The following is a 26,748-nucleotide window of genomic DNA, read 5'->3' on the forward strand; positions in this document are numbered from 1 at the left end:
TCGATGCTGATCAAGGCTGTGGCTTTAGTCACTTCTCGGGGAGGTTCCACTGCATTTTTTCCACTGCGCTTTCTCTCTTCTGTTTGTTCCTGAGCCAGGAGACACTTTGAGCGGCGGTCACTTAGAAGAATTTACACTATATTTCAATAGACAAGAAATATTCCGATGATCCATTGAATATCTGCATAAATATTACTGCCCTAGAAATGTTTCTGAATACATTTGAGTATCTTTGGATATTTTACTGTTTCCCATCGATAATAATTTGCCACATTGGTTGGTCTGCGTGTGGTAGTATCATCAGTACTTTGCATGACCATAATGAACGACTATCGGTCCCGAAATAGCTGCTACAGTAGCAAATTATATGGACGTCTACAATTAATCTGCAGTGCAGTACAACGTGAAGTCGGTGGTTTTTGTAGACTGACCTTTAAATTACTTGCAATCCCATTACGTGTGTTTGTTGTCTGTCGGTTTATTAGCAACAGCGGAGAAACAGATTATGAATAGATCTGGCACGGTGGCACAGCGTGTAGCGCTGCTGTCTCTCAGCACTTGGATGGTGCAAGAGAATGTGGGTTTGATCCCCACTCAGTCTGTGTGGAGTTTGCATATTCTCCCCGTGTCTGTGTGGGTTTCCTCTGGGTGCTCTGGTTTCCTCCCACTGTCCAAAAACATGCCGTTCAGATGTATTGGTGGCTAAGTCACGATAGCACGAGCGACACAGAGAAACACAGTGTGTTTCACTCATTGTAAGCAGTAAATAAAGTAACGTAACATACATCCACGTATTTAAAAGAAAGACACTTGGATTAGTTCAAGTGCGATTGAGTATCGGTGTCGGAGACGTCCACTGGCCATAAGGGTGTCCAGCGTTCGCAGGAGTTCCCATACAGATGAAACGTTAATTTTTTTGCAGCAGAAGGAAATCCATAAATTAGGCCATCATGTACAGTTTTTTCCGAGATAACTTTAGCTATAGATCACAACAATAAAATGTTACTGCTGAATTGAGGTTGAAAGTAGTAAAACTAACACAGGCCTGATACGTTTTGACTAATGTATAATTTTTTTTTTTTTTTTTTTTTTTAAATGAATTTAATGACTTCTCTGTGGGAGTGTTGACTTGGCGCTGTCCAAACGCGGCAATGGGACCACCCAGGCTCACACTCACGCTGTCCAAGCTCTGTGACTGTGTCATCGCCGGATGACCCTTTTACACACAGGAATTGCTGACATGTCCTGTCATATCTCTCACTCTTTGTCTTCCCAGGTTCCGCTGCGTGTCTGTGGACTAAAAGGGGGTTTTTCGTGAGGCCGCTGCATTCGTGTCTAGATGAGCGTGTAAGTCTCTCTGCTGTATCTGGAGCCTCCCAGATCAACAGGTAGTAACATTAACTCCACCCAGGTATCAAACCGCTCTCCACTTTGTGCTCTCAGCCAGAGTGTATTAACGTTTATTCATTTAGCAGACACTTCCTCTCAGAAGCAACGCACAATAATTCCTAATTTCTAATAATTAGCTTTTAGGTCATTTCTAGGGTGTCTTATATGGTAGATAATATATGGTACACTCCCTAAAATTACTCACTAATCTGTACACCACAGTAATGTAACACCTATACATATGTACCCCACACACACCCTGCAGTTTAGAGTAACCGATTGACCCGAAACACACTCTTCCTGTCCAGATTGTATATCCAGAAAAATATTGTTTCTTGAACGATTCTGATCCTGCTCGCTGTGGGTACAGCAGCACTTTTGAGGACCTTCTCAACCTCCTCCTTTATAGCTCTTCCAAGAGCTAGTCTTCCATGAACCTCTTCACTGCTCGATCCCAAAAATCAGAAGCATGTTCTCTGTGTTCACATGGGTTTGCTCCCGCAGTCCAAAGGCGTGTGTGGCAGCCTCAGTAAGTTTCCCCACAGGGATTAATAAAGCTTTTATTGTTTATTTTAATTCTGGGCAGTGTGCTGATCAGTACAGTATAGAGAATATAACCTTTAGTTAACTATTCCTGAATTCTATCGTAACTGCATGGCTACCAGGGTAAGTCAGAAGGTGCCTGCAATCTGATGTCTGTTGTTCTTTTTGATTTACCCTTGTTTAATTATCGGTTGCTGTCCGTTTTCTTCATATACCGTAGCGTACATTCAGATGCAGGGGGAAAGGAAGAGAACTTGAATTCCGGACACTTCAGGTTCATGACATGAGAAAAACACACGTGGACAGAAGAGACTCTTCCCACACAAAGACGTGTTCGGTCCCTTATCCTTTGCGGCCTGGGGCTGTGCAGCAGTGCTGCTTTTCCTTTAAAAGGACACGTGGGCTCTCTTGCACAGCCGTGTTCCACCAGACGCCCCTTCTGCGTCACGAGGAGAGGCGAGCGCTCGTGCGCACGTTCACACACCTGCAGAGGACGGGCATGTTTCCGTTTTCCCTTTACATCTAGTCATCCGTTTTGAAGAATACCCCTGCGTGGTGCTGGAAGGGCAACACAGCACTAGCCCACAAAATCTGAGCAAGACTTTCAAATCAGCACGGCTATGGCGTGGAGACAATGAATGAGAATGGGAATGGGTTGGGATGAGTGAATGTGGGGGTGACTAAATGGGGAATGGAGAAGTGAATGTAGGGGGTGGGGGGTGAGCAAAAACAATGTTTTCTGTAAGTGTGTGTGGGGGGAGGTACATTTTTTTCCCCTCTTCTGATGGATGGTGTGTAAGCGCTGTGCCACCTGTTTCACACACTCACACACTCCTCTGTCTTGTAATAAGTAAAGTATCAGTTCATTGTCCCTTAGTCTCTGGATATTGGGGTCATTGTATATATATGCGGGGACACGTTTCTTTGATTTCTCTCTGTTTGGTGCGGATTGTTGAGTGTATCTCCAGCTCAGCCGCTCCTCCCTCGGTAAGCAGGTAGGTCTCTATACATCTTTATGGCCAGACTGTGCTCTGTCATGGTTTTCCTCGGTCTGCTGTCCGTCATCATGGCCAGGTAGTGCTGCTGTCTACTGACAATTTGTTGGGCTTTATTTTTTTTTTTAAACATTTTTCATCTCAGTTCAGTGAATGACATTTTCCTTTTGTTTATTCGTAATTTGATGGGACCGAATTCTCAGATGAGATGATGGTTTACTGTTAGTGCTCCCGATTGGGTCAGTCTGCTGAGCCTCAGGACCAGTTGGGGGAGAGATCATCTCCAGGTTCACTTCCTGGCTTTTTACGTCTTTCAAATGATGAGAGTCAGGGGGTCGCTCATTTTTAGGCAATTCCAAAATTGTTTGGCTCTTCTTAAATTATTAATTTCCAACACCACAGGAACTGGCTGCACTTGGTACAGCAGCAGTGGTTTTTTTCCCCCCCATGTTTTTCATGTGTCCTGCACTGTTATTTTTCTTCAGCCTTGATTTCATTTAGTGTTTTCCATTAGTCTTTTCCTGTTCCTTTGTTCCTTCCTGTCCAGGAGGTTAGGATAGCCAGTCAACATTAGTGGCCTGTATTTTTGACAATGTTGTGCAAGTTGATATCTTAGAAGTTCATCTTTGCAATGAACGCAAATAGAAATGGAAGGATGAGTCAGTTTGGTAGATGATTGAATGGGGGATAGTGACTGCAGTTGATGACTGAATGGAGGTGTGTGACTGGCAGGAAGAGTGGCTGGAGGAATGGATGCATCAGCATGTTCGATGACTGATGGGGGTGAGTGACTGCAGTTGACAATGCTGGTGTGTGACTGAGAAGAAGAGTGGTTGTGGGGAATGGATGGATGGATCAGGGTGTTAGATGACTGAATGGGGGTTAGTGACTGCAGCTGATGACTGAATGGAGGTGTGTGACTGGCAGGAAGAGTTGCTGGGGGAATGAGAAAATTGATGGCTGGATCAGCGTGTTTGATGACTGAATGGGGGGGTCAGTGACTGCAGCTGATGACTGAATGGTGGTGTGAGGCTGGGGGAATTAGAGGATGGCTGGATCAATCGGCGTGTTAGATGACTGAATGGGGGTGAGTGACTGCAGTTGACTGAATGGAGGTGTGTGACTAAGGAAGAGTGGCCTGGGGGGGATGGATGGATGAGCATGTTTGATGACTGAAGGGGGTGAGTGAGTGCAGTTGATGACTGAATGGTGGTGTGAGGCTGGGGGTATGAGAGGATGGATGGATCAATCAGCGTGTTTGATGACTGAATGGTGGTGTGTGACTGGGAGGAAGAGTGGCTGGGGGAATGAGAGAATGGATGGATGGATCGATTGAATGTGTTAAATGATTGAATGGGGGGGGTCACTGAGTGGGGTTGATGACTGGGGTGGATGACTGAATGGGGGGTGACTGGAGTTGATGATAGAAGGGGGATGAGTGACTGGAGGCAGAAAGAATGGACTGATGACTGAGTGGATCCCACGTAGTCTTATGTAAATGTCTTGTCCTGGTAGTTGTGCTATTCATTGATTATAATTTGTGTTTCATTTTTTCCACATATTTTGCTTTTTTTAATTAGCTGTTTTCCTGGAATACACATTTCTGAAACTCTCTTTATGTATCTGTTTTGAACAATCGGCTCCTTGCTTTCCATGTAGGCAGTTCCGGTTTTTCTCTAAACGAATATTTACAGAATAATATATGTATATGAAAATATTATTTGCTGACTCTTCAGCTGATTTAGGCAATAATGTTTTCCTTTTGCTGCATGTATCCTGTCATACTTCAACAGCGTCACAAACATGAAGACGAGATTCTCAGTTACCAGGTGGCCTCTCTTGCTGATGTGACATTCTGGCTTCCGTTCCGCAACCCACATCGAGCCCTTTTTCCACGTCCTCGTGTTTCGGGCTATCGGAGGACTTGAGATGTTCTATTAATGGCCAGCGGCGAGTTGGGTCATTCACGGCATCTCTGGCGAGTTTAGGTGTCAACCGGGACATTATGTACAAGTAGGATCTCAGATTGCTCTCAAATATTTCTCTAGTTTTGTGTCCATCTGTACCACATCAGTGCTGTACTGCGTTTACTCTTGTCCTCTTTCTCTCTGCTTCTGTTTCTCTCCCTCTCCTCCTTGCACTTTTTTTTTCCATTTTTCTCTCTTGCTCTCCCTGTTTGTCCACCCCTCCTCACTCCCTCCCTCCCTCCCTCACTCACTCTCCCCTCTCTCTTTCAGTCTCTCCCTTCATCCCCCCCCCCCCAAAATCATCTTTGTGTCTTAAAATAGCCAGTGCGAGTCGTGATCAGCCCGCCCTTGAAAGCTGCATGTTGCAGAAATAAGATGAGGGATTATGGATTGATTCAAATAGTGAGAGGCACCAGCCTCGCCGGGCTTGAATTAATGTGTTACTATTTCTGGAGCCCCAGTGTTTCCAGGGGAAACCTAATGACGCAATGACGTCAATGCAGGTCAATAGCAGACTGGAGGAATTGAGTGCTTCCATTAGACTTTGCAGTATTTCCACAAACGAGCGAAGGATAAAATGGATGTGTTTCAAATGCACGTGGGGAGATGAGAGCACAGTTTTAAAAAAAAACAATAATAATAATAAAAAAAAAAAAAAACAAAAAAAGAGGGCGAGAAAGAAATAAGTGATGAGCAGCGCTCGGCGGAAATCATGTGGAAAGAATGACAAGGGTCGGTGCGCGGCGAACGCTTCTCTCCCGGCTCCGCTTGCGCTGGATGTCGCCGATACCTGCGTGTCTCCGGGTGCGAGGAGGTTGCGCAGACTTGGGCTCTTGCTTTTCCACGCGTGGACTGTCTTATAAAGCGTGGGCATCCCTTCAACGGCGAAAGGTAACCCCATCTATTATTATCATCATCATCATTATTATTATTATTATTGTTGTTGTGGGACCGTCAGAGTGGAGTGGGAAACGAGCCATAGGAGTTCAGGAGACATAACGGATATAGTCTATTTTTGCTCTGAACGTTTACACTGAGCGAGTGTTCTGTAGTTTTCACTCATCTCTCTCAGCACTGTGTCACGACGATAACGGCACATGACTCCCCCCCCCCCCCCCCCACCCTCCTCCTCCTCCACTCCCGTGAGGCGCGCGTGGGGTCTAGAAAAGGTGTTTCTTGCTGCGCCCAGCAATGGCAGCGTGTGACGGAGCCCCGATGTGTGGTGCGAACGATTTATGCAACAGTTAGCTGAGCTGCGAGGGAAAGCGCGGCTCCCAAATACTGGGCACTGTGTGCAAACTGTGTTTGTGTAAATGTTGTGTAACAGTGTTTCTGAACATGTGTGCTGCACTTGCGCCAGGTTTTCCATAATCTCACACACACACACACACACACACATTTTTTTTCTTTCCCTAAGAGACTCGTAGTAGTAGGGAAGGGATGATGGGGATGCCAGGTGGTGGGCAACGGACGAACAGTGTAAAACTAACACCGGTGCGAACGCACGAGGTTCTCTTTCTGTTGACCAGTAGTGACCAAGATCATCAAGAAGCGCGCGCACGTTAAACACACACACATGCAAACGTGCGTAACGGAGACGCGCGTTCTGTTCCGGATGAGGAGCGCACGTTGCAATAAAACGTCTTTGCTGGCAACTCTTTGAAATATGGTGCACACACACACACACACACACGCGAAGTGGTGCACAATAATTTCACCAAAAACGTGTGTGTGAGGGAGGGAGGGAGGGAGGGAGGGGAGAGCGCCCGCACCATCGGGCTCTTTGACTGGTAGGGCGTTGTTCAGCACCGCGGGTGAGTTTGATTTCAGCACCAAGGACAGCTCCCCAGATAAGCTCTTCTGCCCAAAAGACACACGCGCACACAACATTATTAAAGGACCGAAAGGTGCCCACGTGATAGAGAAATCCTCTAAGTGATGACCAGTGACATGTGAAGCAGCACTCGGGAGTGTTTTACTAATAAAGTCGCGTTGACAGCACAACAATCTAACGTTGGTCCATATTTTAACATTTTGTGTTGATGTTTGTGCTGTATTGGATTCGCTCGGACTGAGGGGGCGACACACTTAGAGATGATTTGTGCCACACCGGTGAAGTAGGGCATCGTACTGTGGCGCAAACCCAAAGGGGTCGAGCTGTGTCACAGGTTCGCGCGTGACGCATTTGGGGAGGCGAGTCTGCTGGGACCCCCCGCCGCGTCGGACCCGAGTCGCTCTCTGGGAAACGGGCTTCGGTTTCAAGGTTTGCCAGAAAAACAAGTTAAAAGCCAAATGCCTCGAAGGCCTTAGCTGTTCATGAAAGATGTGAACCTTAACATCTGTATTATATATGATGGTCATATATTTTTCTGATTAATGCTGTAATATGGTAAAAATTTCCCTTTTTCCCTTTTAATTTGTACAATAGCTGATTGCACATTACTGCAAGCAGCAAACCTGAGATAAATAAGGTGAGCCGTAGTTTGCCTCCTGTGTGTCGGTGTCCTGCAGGCCACTCGTGTGTACAGTGTTATTTACTGTAAATACAGCGTATGCCGTGTTAAGCTCAACGATGATACGTGAACTGGCAGCGCTGGCACAGCGTCCAGGGCCGGGCCTTAGTCTCTCCAGCTTGACTCACCTGGTGACCTCCGCTTCGGGTGCCCGAGTGTCACCGGAGATCTAGCTTGATGCCTACAGGATCACGATACACTAATAATAAAACGGAGACGACAAACGCTGTTGCGACTGATGCACTATCATTATGCTTACGGTCTGAAAGAGAACTGCTTTTAATATGTTGGTTAATGAGGCTTCTGATTATCACTACATACATGAGTGTGCAGTAAATATGACAAACTGTCACAGATGGCGATGACAGACATCAAGATTGAAACTGCTTGTGATATCAATTTTTTCTTTAAAAGTTACACGATAGAATTTTTCAAGTGTTACGTTAAATTAACCACATTGATTGGTTCAGAGCTGAAATTAATATCTCTTACAGAACTGAATGTCTTTTTGTGGAATTTATGGACATCACATACTGTCTCTTCGGAAAAGACACTTGATCTACTTCATGCAACAAGAGCTTGTGAATGTATAATAATTTGAGTAGAAATAAGAAATACAAAACTCATTAGATGTTACCATGTCAAGTGTATTTCTAACAGGATGCATTGGTCCTTACATATTTACAAATTTAAGATGTTTTTCTCGTAACTGCATGACATATTCATAGTATATACGTATATATAAATATTACTTCTATATACATAAAATATGTGCAACTTTAGATATCTAGCGTGTTTTATGCATGGTGTGTGGGGAAAAAAAGGCAAGAAAATACTGATACAGAACTTGCCAAGTGAATTAAATTTTTAATATATTTAATACATAACCATCTTGAAAATGTTCAATGCTTTCACCCTTGATATTGTTTATTACATGGAGCCAGAAGTGAATATTTTGACCTCATGACATCCTTAATTATATAAATGCCATTAAAACCAGATTTTAAGCTTTAGTTCATTAGTCCCATAGAAGAGGTGAGGTGTGATAAACTAGTGTCCTCCTGCTGAACCTCAGGTGTGCACAAGCAAGATGAGTTTTCAAGGTAAAAACCGTTCTTTGTGGCCATAAAACTTTTGACATTACATACGGTATTTGGCTGTAACTTATTTTTAGAAGCGGCTACCCTGTGCAATACTGGAAAATGCTACATACATAATTTATACTATGGGTGGTTCAAAATAAAAACTGTCACGTAAATCTTTGAAAGTTTGTGGAAACAGTAGTTCCTCCGAGAAAGCAACTGAAATTTTGATGTATATAAAGCAATAACCGAGGAGCAAACAAATGGTTTAATTTACTTTTTTCTTGACAATGGGGCTTTAATCGGCAAAATCTGTTACGTGGAGTCGTACGACATGCTCGTCTGGAGAGAGAGGAGAGGCAGAAGGGACAAGATGAGTCTAGATGCAGATGTTTTTTTATTTTTAAAGGACAACTGTGGAATGTTTTTTCTAAAATGTAAAAAAAAACCAAAGTGTAATGTATGCTACAGTATTATTTGCAAAATTCTAAATGCGCACAACTGTGCACCCATTCTGCAGAAGCAGCATTTGCCACCGGGCACTAATGATCCGCCAGATGACATTTCACCTGCTGTTATGCACTACGTTTTACATGCTTTCGTCATCTCGCTGTACCGGTGGCGTCCTCTCGCTGCTTATTCCTCGGCTGGAAGATGCCAAAATTGTGTAACGCAATCATTTGTTTCTATCTTTGCAGACTTTGTGCGTGTGCAGCATCCTGGGGCACAGAGAGCAGGACCCCCCCCCCCTTCCTGTCCTTTGTGGCTCTTTTTGCGGTCTGGGCTTGCTGTTCCTTGAACCAGTAGCCAGGAAGCCCTTACCCCAAAAAGTATCTGCAGCGGACACACCGTCAGACTCTGTCCTCGGCCCCGGGAACAGGGTAAGCGACTGTACGAACACCTTCTGGTTTTTTTGTTCCGGACGTGTGCGTATGATTCGTTTCCGCCTACCCTCTTTTGCGTTCCCTTTGTACCTCCTCCGATGGTGTACCAATCAGCACTTGTGCAAAAAGAAACATTTCACTTTCTGACAGTAAAAATAATTTAAACTCAGGTGATACAGGTCAGCTTATAAAGGCAGAGGTTTTTAAAAAATTCTCTACAAAAATTTTAGTGATCACAAAACTTGTGCTATGTAAGCAAAGGGGAGAAGTAATACTTGCTTTGAATTTTCTTCCTTGGTTTGATCAGCTTCTTCAAACAGAATAATATATGCTTATATAGCTGTGCAACTGATATATGTTAATATTTGAGACATTTTGTTGGTCAGAGGTCCTACCAGAGTGATCTAGATGCCTTTCGGCATCTCTAGAGTCCAAGGTCCTGTCTCGCAGTTCAAGGGCTGCAGTGTTGGACGTGGGCTCAAATCTGGCTCAGATAGTGTGGAATTGTGTGTATCTGGGTGGCTTTCCTTCCACAGTCCAAATACAGGTGGTTCGAGTGAAATGTAAATTTACTCTACTTAGTTAATTTAATTTACTTAATTTAGTTTACTCTAAATTGCCCTTAGTCTTTGGGCGTATGTTTGTTTCCCAGCGTTTGCACCCTGCGCTTCTGGGATTGTACCACCCCAACTTTACATCGGTTATAAGCGGTTACTGATAATGAATGCAATTTAATCGATTAAGCTTCGCTGCTGTTAATTTTCTTTATTTGGCTAGCTGTGGCTAATGTGACTTGCAATGTTATGTTTGAACTGTGTACAAGTTTTGTCGTGCAGCAGAATATGACTGGAATATCTGTTAGTGATGAGAATTCTTGTGTCATGTGTCAAAAGAGGTTTGTCATTTTCCACCAAACAGGCAAAATTCCAGCTTTATCTTGAAACGCTAAAAATGTAATTCAGAACTAAGTCCACGGTACCAGAACTGCTCCGGATACCTTTAAATCCAGGGTTAAGACCCTCATGTTTAAAATCAGTTATACATGAGAAATATATGCGTCTTCTCCCATCCCCTTTTCCTGTCATTGTTACATTGTTTTATTGTTTCTTCTTTTTATTTTGTTTTAGCCTTGGATGGCACAGTGGTGCAGTGGGTACCTCCCAGCTCATGGGTTCAAATCTGACTCAGGTTTTGTAGAATTTGCCTGTTCCCCCTATTTTTGCGCAAATGTTTTTTCTGGTTTCATTGCACAGCACAGAGATGTGCTTTAGGTGCACTGGTGATTCTAAGATTTTATACTTTTATTATTTTTTTTTTGACACGTACATTTGCTGATACTCGGAAAAATGTTCCTATTCACCGCATCTTGCTTTAGAGGTGTAACCTGTAGTTTTATTCCTTCTTGTGAAGTGTTTTCAGAAGCGGTGTTTAAATGTGTTATATAAAATAATATATTATTATAACATTACTTAACTGGGCAATTTTCGTAATCACTCATAATGCTTGTAAGCCCTCTGTGCTGAGCTATTTGTAAGGTATTACGTGCAATAAATGAATAGTTAATCAGGCCGGTCACTCATTTGCATATTGCCTTTTATTATTATAAATGGTAAAGAGTCCTGAGATTTCTGAGAGGTGCGTACGAACTGACAAGGGAATCTGACTAGTGATGTACACAGGTGAAGCCACATGGAAGGGGATCCCGTTCGCCCTTTGTGGTGCTTTACGTCACCAAGACAAGTATTTTGGATTGAAATGTCAGTTTTTATTAGGATTTTCTCCTAACTGAGCGTTAACAGCCTATAGTGTGAATTTTTTTTTTTCCGTTTTCTGTTTTTGGCGCACGTATTGTATTTCCTCATAACTTTTAATTCTTGAAAATGGAGTCTTCATTATATGAAGGGAAGCCTGTACTCTTTTAATGTGTAAGCGTTTAAAACGGAGAATATTGAAGAGGAGAAACCGGTATTCAGAAAAAAAAAATCCTGATCAGATTCAAAAGGCAATGATTTGATATTTGTATTTTGGAACAAGTAAAAAAAAAAAAAAAAAAAAAAAAAAAAAAAACGTGCTATTTGGAGATTGAACACAAGAAAAATAAGAACCGAAGAGGAATTCTGCTGTTGTCACTCTTAGAGTTCAGTGTGTCTTAGCACACTTTGTTCATATTGTTGACTAATTCATTGAGGACAAGAAAATTGTGAATGATGTGTTTATACAGGTTTTGCATATTAGTACGAAAGAGTTATGTCATGAAATAACCGTGGAAGCATGAATGTGATTTGAAAAACAAGTTTAACATAAATGCAAATGCGCTGCGAGTGCTGAAGAATGTCTGCCTGGGTTTCCTTTGATGACCTTGGGTATGAAAGCATAATGAAAGACTTTGTCTTGTCTCCGTCTCCAGAAAATGACAAAAAAGATAAACTGTAGGACGGTTTGTACACAAATGGGCCCGATGAGGGGGAAAAAAAGAATTTGAGATTTTCTGGCAGCGATAAAAGGATGACACAGACCTAACTTTTGAAGGAAGCGTGATTTCGTGCGACGAGATGCCATCCGATCCAACGGAAGTCGGCCTGGGAAACGACTCCAAACGCTTGAGGAACTCAAACACGTGCGCTCCAGACACCAGTAAGGCTCACTGTCAAAAATTAGTCTGCTGGAATACTCTTCTATATATTTTATATCGTAATATATACACACACACACACACACACACACTTTCTGAACCGCTCGTCCCATACGGGGTCGCGGGGAACCGGATCCTAACCCGGCAACACAGGGCGTAAGGCTGGAAGGGGGAGGGGACACACCCAGGACGGGACGCCAGTCTGTCGCAAGGCACCCCAAGCAGGACTCGAACCCCAGACCCACTGGAGAGCAGGACCCGGTCCAACCCATTGCACCATCGCACCCTCTTACCATAATATAATTTTGACTAATTCTTTGCTGTTGGTTCCGAAAGTAAAATAACGGCTTTTTAAGCTACTTTACCATAGAAAGGATATTGGGGTTCTGGGGTCTTTGAGGGCTCAGGAAGAATAACTTTGATTCGATTCAAGATGATGTTCTTGTTGGGTGTTAATGATGGCGCTCAGTGAAGGTTAAATGAGTGTCATAATTAATAAAAAAATGCTGTTTTAAAAAGTTGCAATGAGTAAATTTGCTTTCAGTCGCTCATGTTTTTCCATCACTGTTCAATAAGGAGCCCAAATGAAAGCAAAGTCTCTCTTAAAAATACAGAATATGCAGAACAAGCCAGCACAGACAGGCCTCCCTGGGTGGGTTAACCGCAGACCTTCAGTGTGTGACAACCCCGCATTTCTCACTGACCCCACACACACACACACACACCGTCACGCACGCACAGATGCAGCATTTCCCGTCCGCGAACTCCTTTTCTTGCCACCGATCCGCAAAGAAAAATGGATGTTTCGCACAGACTGCGCTCCAAAATATTCCGAATATTACTCCGTTCCTGCGTAAACCGAAAACATTTACTTTCAAGTCTCTCTAAAGAGCTTTGAAGGATCACGAAAAGCAGTGTATCGTGACAGCGTTTCTCGTGTGATTTACAGCAGACAGTTAAGAGCACAGATGTTATAAATTTCATCGTGATATCCTGCAGGCGGCGGAAATACGCCAGACTTTAATTATAGTAAAATACGGGCGGGGGGGGGGGGTTATTTCACAACTCATCACGGAAAACCTGTTGCGGTGTCTATTTCTGGACGAGCATGTTCCGTTATATCGCATTACAGTTGGGACCGTGGAAGATTATCAGAGTATTCATTATTATGCTGTGACCTGTTCTCGGCGCAAGACTCAGTCCTCATGTCCAGATTGGCATCACTAGTTATCAGTGGGACTAAAGAAAAGGGCAGCTTGGATTTGGGGGGGGGGAGAGAGGGTTCTGTGGCGGCCGACAGGCAGCATCATCCAGGTCTGTTGAATGCGCACGGCCGTTTGGGAGGCGGCGGCCTATTTTTCTGACGTCAGGCTCCGGTTACTCTCACTTTCCCAGATGCGAGATGACTTATGCAACCCATTTCTTCTGGGACGTATCTGTGAAACACGACAGTAACGGCAGTGGAGGCTGGATGAGAAATTCTCAATGAGTGATATCCATTGAAAGTGTGTGTGTGTGTGTGTATGTGTGTGTGTGTGGCTGGCTTCCTCCCCAGAGACTCAGCAAATAATTAAGGATCTCGGGTTTGTGCAGATAAGTAAGGCTTTGTTTGCCATAGTAATATATTTAAATGTGTGGATTGGGGGGGAGGGGGGATGTAAATGGTTTCACACTATTTTCTTCAAGTTTTGTTAATTTATACTTACTGTATTTAATATAGTTTGGTTGCACTCAATGTGTGTAAATAAGCATCCACCACATCAAATTATTTGTAATCGCAAATGTACTTGGCCAATAAATTTATATCTTGTCTACATATTATGAAGGAAACTCTGATTGTCCTTGAATAATATGCCGCTTTTCCAGAATTCCGTGAAGCCGGAGTCGGTACGCTACGCAGAACGTGCACGGTCGTCAGACGTGCAGCGCGCAAAAACTACTTGGGTGTGGATTTCAAAGTGTGAGACATCAAAACGAATAATTTATGCATCAGACGTCAAATCAAATAGTTTCTGTATTAATGTTTTTTTTTTTTTTTTTTTTTTTCTTTTTGCTCAAAGTGAACTTTGAAAACTATTTTGAGTCGTAGGCAGTTTGAAGAAAAGACGGGGAAAAACAATGAACGGCGTAACACTCTTTTAAGGCTTATGTGTGGAGGTGTTTTAATTCACTTGAGGACATTGTTTCGCGCGTGAGGTTTTCGACGGTTGGGTACCCCCCCTCCCCGCCACATTGGGGGTGTCTGGTGCAATATGTACAGTTGAGAAACACAGACCATAAAAACAAGCATTCCTATCAGAAATGTCACAATGAGGCAGGATCCCTAATCCGTCACAGGCCCATGTGACAGTGACTAAAGCGTGAATAGCGAAAATGCGCTGCAGTCAGCATAAATAAAAATATGACGTTTTGAAGCTACGATCGGACTTCAAAATATGAGTAACGACGGCTCCTGTCCGCGGGGACGGCGCGCATCCGGTAGCGGAGGTGACTCAGGCCTCACCCCAAAGCGAGAGTCTTCTCCGTACCCCTTGCGTGAGCGGGGCGCATTGTGACACGGCGAACACCGCCGTGAATCAGGACCCCTCCCATTTGTCGAGTGACTCAGCGGTCCCATGTGGCATCACGCACACAACTTTTGTCTGTCACGTGTGAACTTTGCGAACCCTTAACCGACCCCCGTCCCAAGCCCAAAGCGTCAGGGCTTCGCCGGGGGGGCCCCGCGCCGATACGTCCCGGAACAAACGTGGTCCGGCAGAGCAGCGCCAAACCGACGACGCAAAACCAGGTAGATGGTTCAATGAAGGTGAGGCCACTGTGGTGGAGAACTTTGTGTGTGCGTGTGTATTTATACAGCCTGTTACCTGTCTGCTCCCACCGGGCCTTTCGCTCCAATGACTGAGCTCCCGCAGCCTCGAACCCAGAGCAGCTGCTCTCAGGACTCCCTTTATTCCCACGATGACTCGCACGCTGCAGGTCAGAGCAAAAAGTAGTTAAACGCCATGTGCCAAAGCGCACGAATCCCGCGTTCACCTACGGAAACACCCCCGGGGGGGGAAGTGCTCATTGTACCAGGTGAACATGGCACGCTCACGTGGAAACGCTCCACATTGTAGCTTAAAGCACGAATCTAAACAACAGCCTGCTGTTTGTTTTTTTGTGAAGGTTTGAGCTATAAAAATAAATACATTTATTATTTAAAAAACGCTTTAAAATATTACAAAACATCCTCCGCACATGTGGCGGTAGGAAAGTGTTTAGAGCACTGCGGTGTATGTTGCTTACTGTGATATTTATGTAAAGATAAAATATCAGTAGTCCTTTCTGTGAATAAAAACAGCTAAAGGTTGTTGAATAGCACTAGCTGTAGTATGAGTTCTTATAAAGTTGCTAAAATTTAAATGACGTTTTGTATGATTGGTACTTAATTGTTTGTATAAAATTGTTGTTGCACAAATTACAATGTTTTAAAATTGCTGTGTCGGCACTATATATATATGAGGTCAGAAATAATTGATTTTTCAAAAATGTCGAACATTTCCTCAAATTAGCAATTTCACACTTTATGATAAATGCAGCAGATGTGAAAGAAAAAAAAAAAAGTGCTGAAGTGTACTTGCAGGAACTGAAACTATAGAATCAAACCTACATTTAAAAAAAAAAAAAATTCTGTATTTTCCCCGCACATTACTCTTAAGATGAATAATGCCATGGTTGTCTCAATTAAGAAATTATTAAAACATAGTCTATTATTGAATCAAATTTTATGCGTGAATTAACTAAAAGGTAGATGGACTTTTAAAATTCACTCTTCAAATATAGTTTCAATTATTTGAAGAGCAAATAAAACTAAATAAAGGGGAACATATCTGAACGAATAAACCTTAGTCCACCACTATTATATATGTTACATTAATTTCATTACAGCTGTGTCATGTGTAGGGCTGGCTGGCAAAAAAAAAAAAAAAAGATATAAAATAACTTTAGAGTATAATATATAAATCTGTGCTCTGCTATTCCACATTAGACCTGCTGTGCCACGACAGGAACACAGATATTCCGGGGAGGGAAAAGATTGAGCTGAGTGTGTGCAGTTTGACTGCGTTACAAGCATGCTCCCTTCGGGGTGAGAGTTTACTCATGTGCATTAAGTACAATGCAAAGTATTACTTTGCTCCTGAAGGAGAGGAGAACACAGGAGTCCTGAGCCGGGACAGTGATTCACCCCAGAGTGAGTCAGACGACCCGACACACACGCACCGCTATATAACGGCAACACACATGGGGTCTCTCGACGACACGGGACCCGAGCCCCAAGAGGTAAGGTGGCTATGCAGACTTGTTGTTGTTATGATGATGTTTTACTCTGTCTGTCTGGTTCTGTTATGCATCGAAAGCTCTTAATGTCACAGGTAGCCTGTAACTTCTAGGGGAACAAATTATAGGAAAATGAGGAAATTGAGATACTGAAACACTGCGCTGCGGATAAGGGTGTATTTCAGTCCGTGAGACTTGAAACACAAGATGTGAATGTATATAGTTGGTCACCATTGAATGAGCCACCGCAGGAGGTCATGACCCTCGGACATGGGACACAAGGACAGGAAGAGGCCAGCGGTGCTCAGCCCTTGTTACTGTATCAGTGGCTTCACTTTGTTTTATCTACCTTTTTATGCTCCATTCATTTCTACTTCTGATTTTTCCTTTCCCAGATAACAATGACCATACAGGGTAAATCATGTATCCTACAGTTGGATTTTTGCACATTTTACTTCCTACCATGCAAAATAAACTTTGCACAAGTTCAGATTATGAGATTTTTTTGCACTTTTTTATTTGTAAAAGTCTGCAGCCCACATGTTGCATTGGTTTCCTCTTAAGTCTTGGTATGAAGGTGAGAACCATTCTGGTCACACACTGATTACCTGCCAGCTTGAGTTTTACTGATTTTTTTTTTGGAAATGGTAAACAATCTTTGCAGGAAGTCTATTAATTAAGAGCATTATTTTTGGAAGCATTCTCATTTTACAGCTTTCCTCTAAAACTTTTGCACATTGCTGGTGCAAAAGTAGTGAAACTTGAATGAAAAATGAGTTTTGAGTATTCTTGTGCATAATCCATGTGAGTCTGTATACCCGTATGCCCACCAAGTTGGAATTAGTTACAGAATTAAGAAAACAAAATTACATTAAGTAATTTTTATTGACAGTGCTTTGTGGTTTTAAAAACATTTTCCTACTCGTTCAAAAATGCAGATTTTATGAGCATAAATGGTTGATAATTTATGTACACTTTAGAACATAAAGTGATTGGTGTGCAGGTGATGCCAACCTATTCTACTGTGGCTGTGTTCTTCAGTTCACTTGACATTTTTGATGACTATTGTTTGACTATTAGTCTGTTTGCAGGAAAAGGGTTAAAAATGAGGTGTGTTGCTGCCCTCATGTGCTTCACCCTGCTCACATTGCTGGCCACAAGTCTGGGTGGCCCACTGTCAGCAGAGATTGTGAGGAACCATGTCAAACTGCTGGCGCAAACCACAATAGTGAGGATACAGAGGCTTAGTGATGAGGTAAAAGTCCCTGTTCGCCTTGTTTTTCAGTCATGGCTTTGCTAGCAAAATCTGAACAAGTAAGGCTTGCATCACTAGATACTGTGCATGTCGATACAGTATAAAATGTCTTCATGGGCAGCTTCACACAAGGGGTTGCAATTTCAAAGCAAATAATGACATAATTCCATTAATAGTTTTTGCAATATTTTATTGCAAAAACAAAGGTTTTTTTTTTTTTTCTTTCCTCTGATGTCTCCCTGTAACAGTTCCAGATTTCACCAAACATGGTTTTCAGTGGCCTGGAACTCCCCCTTGACAAGCCCATCAAGGGTTTGAGCTCCATACTAGAAAACCTTGACACTTTCCAGGTGATTCTAGTGCATCTGCAGATGAGCAGCACCAGCCAGATCCATGCTGACATTGCCAGCCTCCAGGGTGTGGTGCGCTCTCTGGCCCTGCTCTTGGACTGCCCATCCCACAAGGCAGGAGGTGATGGCCACCTGGAGACCTTCCTCAGATCCAGCACAGCCTTCCATGTCACCATTGGGAGCATCACACTCAACAGGCTAGAGATGTTCCTCAGCAATCTCACAATGGACTTGGACCTCCTAGAAAAGTGCTAAAAATTGGTGTCTCTTTTTAAAGAATAAAATTGCTCAGCCATACACTGTTATTTAACATATTTATGAAAGCAAATGTTACATTTTTTAGCAAGTATGTTCTGTGCCTTTAAGAAGGTGGTAAATAATAGCTACCCATAAGGAGCAAATACTGCAAAGCAGCAAAAGACTTTATGGCATTTTGTTGTGTGAGGTCCTACAGATATGCAACTGTATTACAATGTTAGTACTTTATCAGCTTTAATTTAATTGGTACAGGGTTAATTATGCCATTAACACCAGTCTTTCTTTCCATCTTAAATAGCTTTTCTCCAGTTGCACATTTACACTTTTTGTAACAAAACTACTTTTCTGCTCTGAAACAGAATAAATTTCTCTCAACTGCAATGTAACATTTTTCTAAGGACTGTTGTGAAACATAAATAAATGGTGCTTTTCCCTATATGGAAGCACCAATGTATTTTACAAATTTGTAAGAAAATTATTTGTGTATTCTGTTAAGAGTGGTAACTTTGAACACCAGTGAGTGCTTTTTACCTTTTGGGAAACTGGGAGTCAATGGAGGTAAGTGGTGTGTTTTCATGGAGTGGTTTTCATTTAGAAGAAGTGCTTCACAGGTGAGTGGTATTTATTTCTCTTTTTGGATTAGGGAACCCATCAATGTATTCTTAGCTGCGTTTTATCAGCACAATTGCCCTGGAGGTTAGAAAATGTGTTGGGTTTTGAAGGGATGGGGGGGAGGAAAAAAAAAAAAAAAATCCTTCAAAAAAAGGCTGTGCTGCAGGGTCCAGTGTCTAAATGTCAGTGGAAAGAAAGACCACAATTTGGCTTTAGAAACACTGGGATCAATTACATTTCAGTAAAAGTATTATAATTTAAACCATCATTTCCTGGGCAAAAAAGGTCTGCTTCACAGCAGCAGTTCCATTAAGGAGGACTCTTCTGGTGTGTTATTTTCTGAACAATGGAGGCATAAACAGACATTTGCTTGGGGCAATAAATTATTGTACAGTTTAACTTGTGACATTGCAGTAACAGGAGATGCTTGGTAGCTTCTGAATGTTTGGAGGGGCAATTGACTCACAAACACCAAGCCTATGGGTTCAGTTACCCACATGTGCTGCGCTTCTGTTCACAGACCAGTGTGTGGTTGCAAAAAAAAAATTACAAAACAGTCTTTAAAAATGTCATGTTGGCATAACAGATGGTCCCCTGAAATGACTGGAGGACCACTAGCTGTGGTGGAGTTGTTACACCTCCCATCAACTACAATCTGCATTCATCACGATCATGTCACATTATATGGTTTTGTGAGAACCTGCTCTACATGTGTTTAAAAGCCTCACTCACTTTTTTTTTTTTTATAAAGTGTGTCCGCATAAAAAGTCTAGAAAATTACAGGCAGACCTTCGCTTATAAACATCTGCAAAAGACAAGGATGCTGTTGGGGTATACAGGAAGATCTTCAGCTGCAGAACCATTTCTTCTTCTTCAACATCTTTGACACCTTGGCCTTCCCAGAGTCACCCAGGATCTTTTTCTTGTATTGTTCCACCAGGTTATCAAACTTGTCTTCGTCTTTGTTCCTGAGCCTTTTCTTTTTCACCTGCAAGTGTGGTGAAAGGACACTTCTCTGCTCATTCATGTAAGTAATGTGCAGTTGGTTACCTGTACACTTTGCAGAGTTCTCCCACAATGCTGTGGTGGACTCACCTGACCCTTGGGCTGCGTCTGCTTCTCCATGTGGTGTAAGTACGTCATCTCCTTCCTGGTTGGCCGCTTGCTCACTTTCTTTGGCTGGACTGCCACGTGCTTCCCTTTATCTCTCTTTCTGAAGGGTTTCACCAAGAGAACAATATGACCAACAGCACCTTTTTTTTGGCAATGTGCACCTTGGATGAGGAAGGGCATGCTGGTACCTGATCTTAGGACCTCTGTGTGAAGGCAAGTGCAGGACCTTTTTCCGCTTCTTCCCATCAGGCAGTTCAACTTCCTCCACCTCTGCTGTTGTCCTAAATCCCGAGAACTGCTTGATGTCTGTCTCCTCTGGGTCAGGGGCAGGTTTGTGGAGCTTCTGCTGCTTTTCCTGTTGTGCCTGCTTACTGTGATGCTGAAGAACACATGTCAAACCTCTGTGTGTCTGAAGGGCACATTTCTTTCTCCCATTTAATCAATAGCCTCCAGCCTTCAAAGTAACACTGAACTGTCTTTTCTCTCACAGATGGACTTAACACAAGAAGCCATGGTGACAGAGGGAGTTCATGTAACTAGGCTGATAAAGTGGAACCGGTGCAACATACCTTATTTTTCTGCCTTCGCATTTCTTTGATCTTCAGCTTTGTGCTGTCCTCCAGAGAGAATTCTACAATGGGTCTCTATATGGGGAGAGCACAGGGGTTTAAACAAAAGAATAAACCATGAAACCCTTTCTCATGAGGGACTTATCCACAGTAAAACACATTAATCCCCAATGAACCCATACTAAGCAAGAGAAAAAAAAATTTTGTATGAACTAATAAATAAGCTCTTAAGATGCAGACATTGTACATAAAAATGTATGAGACACCCACCTTGTTGGGCCCAAACACAGAAGGGTTGTTGTTGAGGTAGCGCAGGGCAGCAAGGGCATGCTCGTGCTCCTGGAACTGCACAAATGCAAAGCCCAGTGAGCGGCCCATCACTTTCTTGCCCTGGGGCTTCCGGTCATACATGATGCGGCACTGCGGGGACACGGAGGGCAACAAAATGCGTGTCAGTGGGCAGAGCTCAACCCTAAAAAAAAAAAAAATCAATCCAACACCAAAAATCAAGTGGTTCACTGCAGCAGGTGGCAGACAAAACCCTCATTCAGTATCAACTCTGCTGTCACTGGAAACACTAGGATGACTCAGGAGTCCTTCACAGCACTCTCGCACAGTTATAAATCTATGAGGAGTGACAGGAGGGGTACTGAACACCAACACTGCCCCCTCCTGCTCACTTTCGGCAGGACACTAAACAGCACAAAGCATGAACTTGGATCCTGCAGGTTTAAGGCAGCCGCTCACCTCCACAACCCTCGCATCACGGCCTCCGCCCGCTGCCTTCAAGCACAACACCCGCAGCTGCTTTGTGTCCACCGACTTGGGTAGGTTGTGGACGCACAGCCTCGTCTTGGATACAAAGACGTTGATGTCTCGCAGTTTCAACCGCTTCAATTCTTCAAACTGCAGTGGGACAGAAGATCAGCTTTCACACATACAGCACAAAACATGCACGGGAGAGGGACTCTGTACCACGATACACTGACCCGTTCTCTCTTCGCCATATCCGCAGCCGGCACACCCTCGGCCGCTTTGGTCCCGGCGCGAATCACTGTGGAGAGGAGGGCAAACAAATGAGTTTCGAGGAAACTGCCTTCCCATTTCCAAAATCACTTTAAATCCCTGTCACGGGGCTTTGATCATTATCCCCCCCCCCACACAAAGTTCCCATTAACTGTGAAGCGTCACTTTTCCAATGAACTACTTAGCACATCTTCATGTACATTTTCCATGTCATTAAGCAGCACTGCCTATCTGAGACTCGGCAATCAGGACAGCGATTCCTTAACGATCGAAAATCATTCCTTTTAATGTCTCATTTATTTCTGTGCCCCAAACTTTAACATATCGCATTTTGACGTCGCAAAGGCGCACTCACAGCCCTCTCTGGCCAGGTACAGGTTCCGGGTCCCCGTGTGCGTCTTCACCTTCTTCTCCTTCAGCTTGGCGGCGTCCTCCCGACTCACAGCAAGAACAACATTCAGCTTGCGCCCATCCACCCTTAGGCCCCCATTCTGGAGGACACGCATGCGTCACAGGCAGTAACAGAAAAACTCCAGCTGGAGCGAGCAACCGACATTCAGGCAACCGCCTCACCTCCGATTCGTCCAGAGAGGCAGCGATGCACCTTTCGGCCGCTTCCTTTGTCTTAAACTGAGCGAAAGCACAACCTGGAAGACAGAGCAGCGCCAACATATGGCGTCCGGACATCTCGCAATTCATCAGAGTTCTCGTGCAGAAAAACACAATCACAGCACATTATTGACAAACATCAGTTAATCTTAGAACAGCTAAAATCCCTCGACACTAGAACTGAGACTCAAATACAAAGGAAATTAAAATTATATAGAAATACATAAAACTACTACTGCAGTTTTGGAGGAACAGGGAAATTATGCAGAGACTCAAACCCGCAACAATATTAAGTTATGCTTCATGTATTCATAAAGAGGCCACACAAACGGCACCTTTCGAGTGTTCTGTGTCTGGATGAAGCACAATTCGGATGTACTTCAGCTCTCCAAACTTGAGCAGAGCTTCTTCTAGGGTCTCCTCTTCGGTGTCAAAGGACAGATTGCTGAGGGGTAAATTAGAGACGTTAGACAAAGGCAAAGAGGTCCTGCCTCCTATGTCTCCCCGTCCGTATAAACAGCCGAACGAACGTACGCCTCCGCTCACCGAATGAAGATGGTCTTCCCTTCACGAACATCAGAAGGTTGTGGATTCTTTTTAGGTGGATGTCCTTTAAGGGGAGATCGAAGCAACAAATTCATAAAAACAGAAACATAGTGACTAGGCAATAGCCAATGGAACTGATTTCTCACCATCATCTTCGCTGCTGTCATCGCCTTCATCTTCATCTTCGTCGTCATCATCATCAGATCCAGCATCACTGTTATCAGAGTCTGCTTCATCTTCCTCTTCAGAGTCATCCCCCTCCTCTTCATCCTCTCCTTCACTATCTGTCTCGACATCCTCGGCAGTAGATTTGGCACCAGGCCTGCGAACACAATGCAAAAACGAAGCGACTATTTTTTACTAATAAATATACATGTAACGTAAAGGAAAAATAAAATAAGGACAGATCAAATCTATGACACTAAAATGCTACATAGAATATGGTGTGGATGTTCAATAAACATCTCAAGCAGCCCACATACAAGCAGCGGGTCCGCCGCGTGGACGCCACAGTTGTGATGCGGCCGTCTAGGACCCGAAACGGTGGGAAATTAACAGAGAATGAGACGGGACTCGTACTTGCTCCTTGGTGGGGTCTCCTCAATCTGCGCCTCCTCTCCAGCGGAGCCTGCGGGGCAATTTCAAAAGAACCACGTAGGTACCCGGGTCACACCTAACCTTCTCAGTTCGGAATTTGAGTCACGAACCACATATGAACTATAATTTATGGGACTTGCTCCACTGTTGAGCTGTCAGGTGAGTTACCTGGGGAGGCCTTCACTGTGGAGACAAACTTGTCCTTGGCAACAGCCCAGTCCACAGCCACCTGCCTCCCTGTGGAAAGACGCCGCAACACCCGATCCCAATCACTCAACTCCGGCGGTGTTCGTGCGCTAAAATAAACTAGAGTAAGTTTCTGAAACCATTAAAAAGCTAAATCTAAGATCAACAATAAAACAGGTCAGCAGAAACTACATTTGGACATGTTTGCGTCAGCGTGCTAGTCCGCGTACGCGGAGTTCCCGCTCACGCGCACCTTTTATCTCTTTCATGTTTGTGGCGCTCAGTGCTTTTCCTGCCTCCAGGATGTTCTTGAACTGGACGAAAGCAAATCCACGCTTCTTCCCATCTGCGGGAAACAACAACGTCCGTGCCGTTCAACGCGAAACAGTTACAAGAGCACAAAACAGAAAGTGACAATCGGCTGTGCTCTGAAGGACGCCGCGTTTTGGGACGTCCCGCGCCGAGCAGGGCGGTCGGCAAGGACGATTCCTCACCTGGTTTCAGAGGAACGTTCACTTCGAGGACGGTGCCGAACTTGGAGAAGACCTGCTGGAGGTCCTCTTCAGAACACTGTGCGAACACACAAACTCCCAACATTCAGCAAACGCACTAAAGGACGAGACTCTCGAATCTCCTTCATTGATTCTGCTAATTTACCTTAAAGCTAAGGTTTCTTATGATCAGCCTTGCTTTCTTATTCTTGTTTTTCAGTTCTTTGGTTTTTTGCTCTTTTGGAGTTGGTTCCTCTGTAGCTGAAATAATTACAAAAGAGAAAGTTCTTATGAAACGCAACTACGGACTTGCGGCGGCGAGCGCTCGTCACTAAGTAATCGGAACGTCAACAGTAAACTTACCTCAAGAAAGAGCGTCTCGCGAGGAGAACAGCGGAGTGACAGGGTTAATGTATCGTTACCGCTTACGGAGTGTTTTTAGCACACCTTTGCATTTATTCCTAAGTACAACATATTTCTCAAACATATGTTTATCATCACATGCTCTATTCATGATGCTGTCATATCCCACAAGGTTTCTATGGTGAACCGCGATTTGACTAAGCGCAGTGTCGGTCCACAAGTTCCCACGAGACATGTCTTTTAAGGTGAGCTAAAAAAAAATTTGAATAATTAATGAATAATTTCAGCAGGGGGAAAAAAAGGGTGATTTATTAACCGCTGAAACATAAAATTGAGCAATTTTTCAAGAGCCACCAAACAAAGGAAATAACACGAACGTATGTGTGTAAATGTAAGTGCACCCAGCGCTGACAGTAGATTCTGAGCAGTTCCGCGAACCCTCAGCGGCTGCCGCCGGGCTGTTTCGAAGGCACGAAACCGTTCGCGGAGATGCGGTCCCACCTTCCTTCTTCTTGTCGTACGCTTTCTTCTTGGCCGCGGTCACGGACAGTTTGCGGCCGTCGTATTTTATCGTCTCTTTCAAAGCCTTCCGCGAGTCCTCCTCCATGGAGAAGGCGACGTAGCCGAACCCTCGGCACCTGTCCGTTCCTGAGGACGACGAAACACCACAGGGCAGCAGAGCCGCCGTGAAGCGTCACCTGCTGAGATCCCAGAGGAACACAAGCAAACAACACAAGCAACGGCAGCACAGAACACTCAGTCTGGGAGCATCTTCATTCTCTTGGCTATTGCAATTACACAGTTAACTATGTGTTAATGTATATAATTTATACAATTCAACTGTTTCATTTTAATTCTCTATCCCCAAAACTCAATCTTTTCATCGACTACATTCAACTATATTTTTCAAGTTCACATTAATTAATATCAAACGTAGCAAATTAACAATAATGACAAGTTCATGAATCATAAATTACACGTCTTTTTGGTACATCATCATGATGATGATTCACGATTTTCATTCATGAATTTGCCACACACAGCTGCTGGAATTAGTAAGACAGAAATTAATAAAGTTTGCGCTTGCTCACCCTTTTCTTTCACAACAAAGCACTTCTTTAAGGGTCCGAGTTCCGAAAAGACTTCTTCCAAACGTTCGTTGGTGGCCGAAACCGGTAAATTTCGGACAAATAAACTCGAAACAGCCATGGTTGTAGCAGAACTCGAGAAACAGAAAAAGATTAAAGAACTCAAGAAGAAATATAATAATTGCTCCGACTAGAGACGCCGCCGGTGTTACCTGCAAGTGTAACCCAAGTAAATTATTCCCCTATCTCGATTTATTACTTCCACCGAGCGTAAAAATGTAACCGTGTAAATTATTCAAACACTTTAAAGTGAATTTAACAGTCAATTGTGCAGCCCGTGTACACCGCACGTTTTGCACTGGCGGTCGCCATCTTTGCGCTAAACCGGAAGGTGTTCCCTCAGAACGAGGCCCTACGGAAACGGTCTTCCGGTTGCAAAATGGAACGCGCGCACATCCAGTGCGTCCGGTGTGACCGGATCCGGTGACTGAGAAAAATAAACAAAATGAGCCGTACAAATCCACGTGGCTCCAGAAAATCGTTCCCACCGGAAACAACACGCACGCACGCAAAACCTGAATCCTCCTTTATTAAGGGCAATAAAAACGAATATACTGAGTAATATAAACTATTTGTAAAAAAAAAAACTATTAGGTGGAGTGGCCAGCATCTAAAATATGTTGGAATGAAATAAAATTAGACGCAAGTTGTGGATAATCCGTGTCGACACTAGATGGGGCTGGTGTTCCCCACACACACACACACATCAGCAACACAAATAAGAACAGAAAGGTTTCTGCTGATGTTGAACACCTTTTCCTTGCTAAATCCTTTCCAGTTCTGTGGTCCTGGACACAAAACCACCACCGGCTTTATTACCAACTTGCATTTCTTCAAAAACTCCTGTTCTTTCTGGAATTAAACACCGATAGGTGAATTGAATTGTATTCTGTAAACGGGATCTTTACCCAATCTTTGTGGTTTTGTTGCTCCAACAGGTGTCATAGTGCTTCTAGATCTCTTGGCTCTGGCCTTGGGGACCGTAGGTTCCATGTAGTACCCTTGAGCGGGATACCATGAATTGACGCGGAAAATTCAAGGCCACCCACCAGTACAAATGAGTGGGAAAAATGCAAATCGGTGGAAACAGCTTAATGCTGCAAGTCACGTTGGAGAAGAGCGAAGTGAAGGTTTCAGAAAACATTGAGAACTGAAAATGAAAACATTTACTAAGCTGTGAATCGCAATAACCTCATTTGTCGGGGTAAAAAGGAGCAGAGTCAGGCTCGCGCCTTCGGCCGGGAGCGTCCGGAGGGGGGCTGATGCCCAGAAGGACCACGTTCGCGGTCGGCCAAGCGGGAGG

General features: G+C 43.8%; 2 protein-coding genes across 2 annotated transcripts; one reads left to right on the forward strand and one right to left on the reverse strand.

Moving 5' to 3' along the window:
* The first annotated feature begins 17,236 nt into the window (after positions 1 to 17,236).
* Positions 17,237 to 19,529, forward strand: lepb (leptin b). The gene is made up of 3 exons (XM_018755714.1): positions 17,237 to 17,612; positions 17,699 to 17,711; positions 17,826 to 19,529. The coding sequence occupies exons 1-3, from the start codon at positions 17,290 to 17,292 to the stop codon at positions 18,180 to 18,182; spliced, it is 693 nt and encodes a 230-aa protein (XP_018611230.1). The 5' UTR covers positions 17,237 to 17,289; the 3' UTR covers positions 18,183 to 19,529.
* Positions 19,530 to 19,540: 11 nt separating this feature from the next.
* On the reverse strand, positions 19,541 to 25,756 carry rbm28 (RNA binding motif protein 28). Its single transcript, XM_018756115.2, has 19 exons — positions 25,389 to 25,756; positions 24,799 to 24,945; positions 24,101 to 24,195; positions 23,938 to 24,013; positions 23,697 to 23,789; positions 23,426 to 23,494; positions 23,240 to 23,288; positions 22,807 to 22,982; positions 22,661 to 22,724; positions 22,450 to 22,559; positions 22,079 to 22,152; positions 21,861 to 21,996; positions 21,469 to 21,533; positions 21,227 to 21,385; positions 20,750 to 20,899; positions 20,480 to 20,554; positions 20,099 to 20,289; positions 19,893 to 20,010; positions 19,541 to 19,785 (listed from the first exon to the last, which is right to left on the reverse strand). Exons 1-19 carry the CDS (start codon positions 25,504 to 25,506, stop codon positions 19,645 to 19,647), a joined length of 2,106 nt encoding a protein of 701 aa, XP_018611631.2. The 5' UTR covers positions 25,507 to 25,756; the 3' UTR covers positions 19,541 to 19,644.
* Between the last annotated feature and the right edge of the window lie 992 nt (positions 25,757 to 26,748).

This window comes from Scleropages formosus, chromosome 24 (assembly GCF_900964775.1).
Source record: "Scleropages formosus chromosome 24, fSclFor1.1, whole genome shotgun sequence".
In the NCBI taxonomy this organism is placed as follows: Eukaryota; Metazoa; Chordata; class Actinopteri; order Osteoglossiformes; family Osteoglossidae; genus Scleropages; species Scleropages formosus.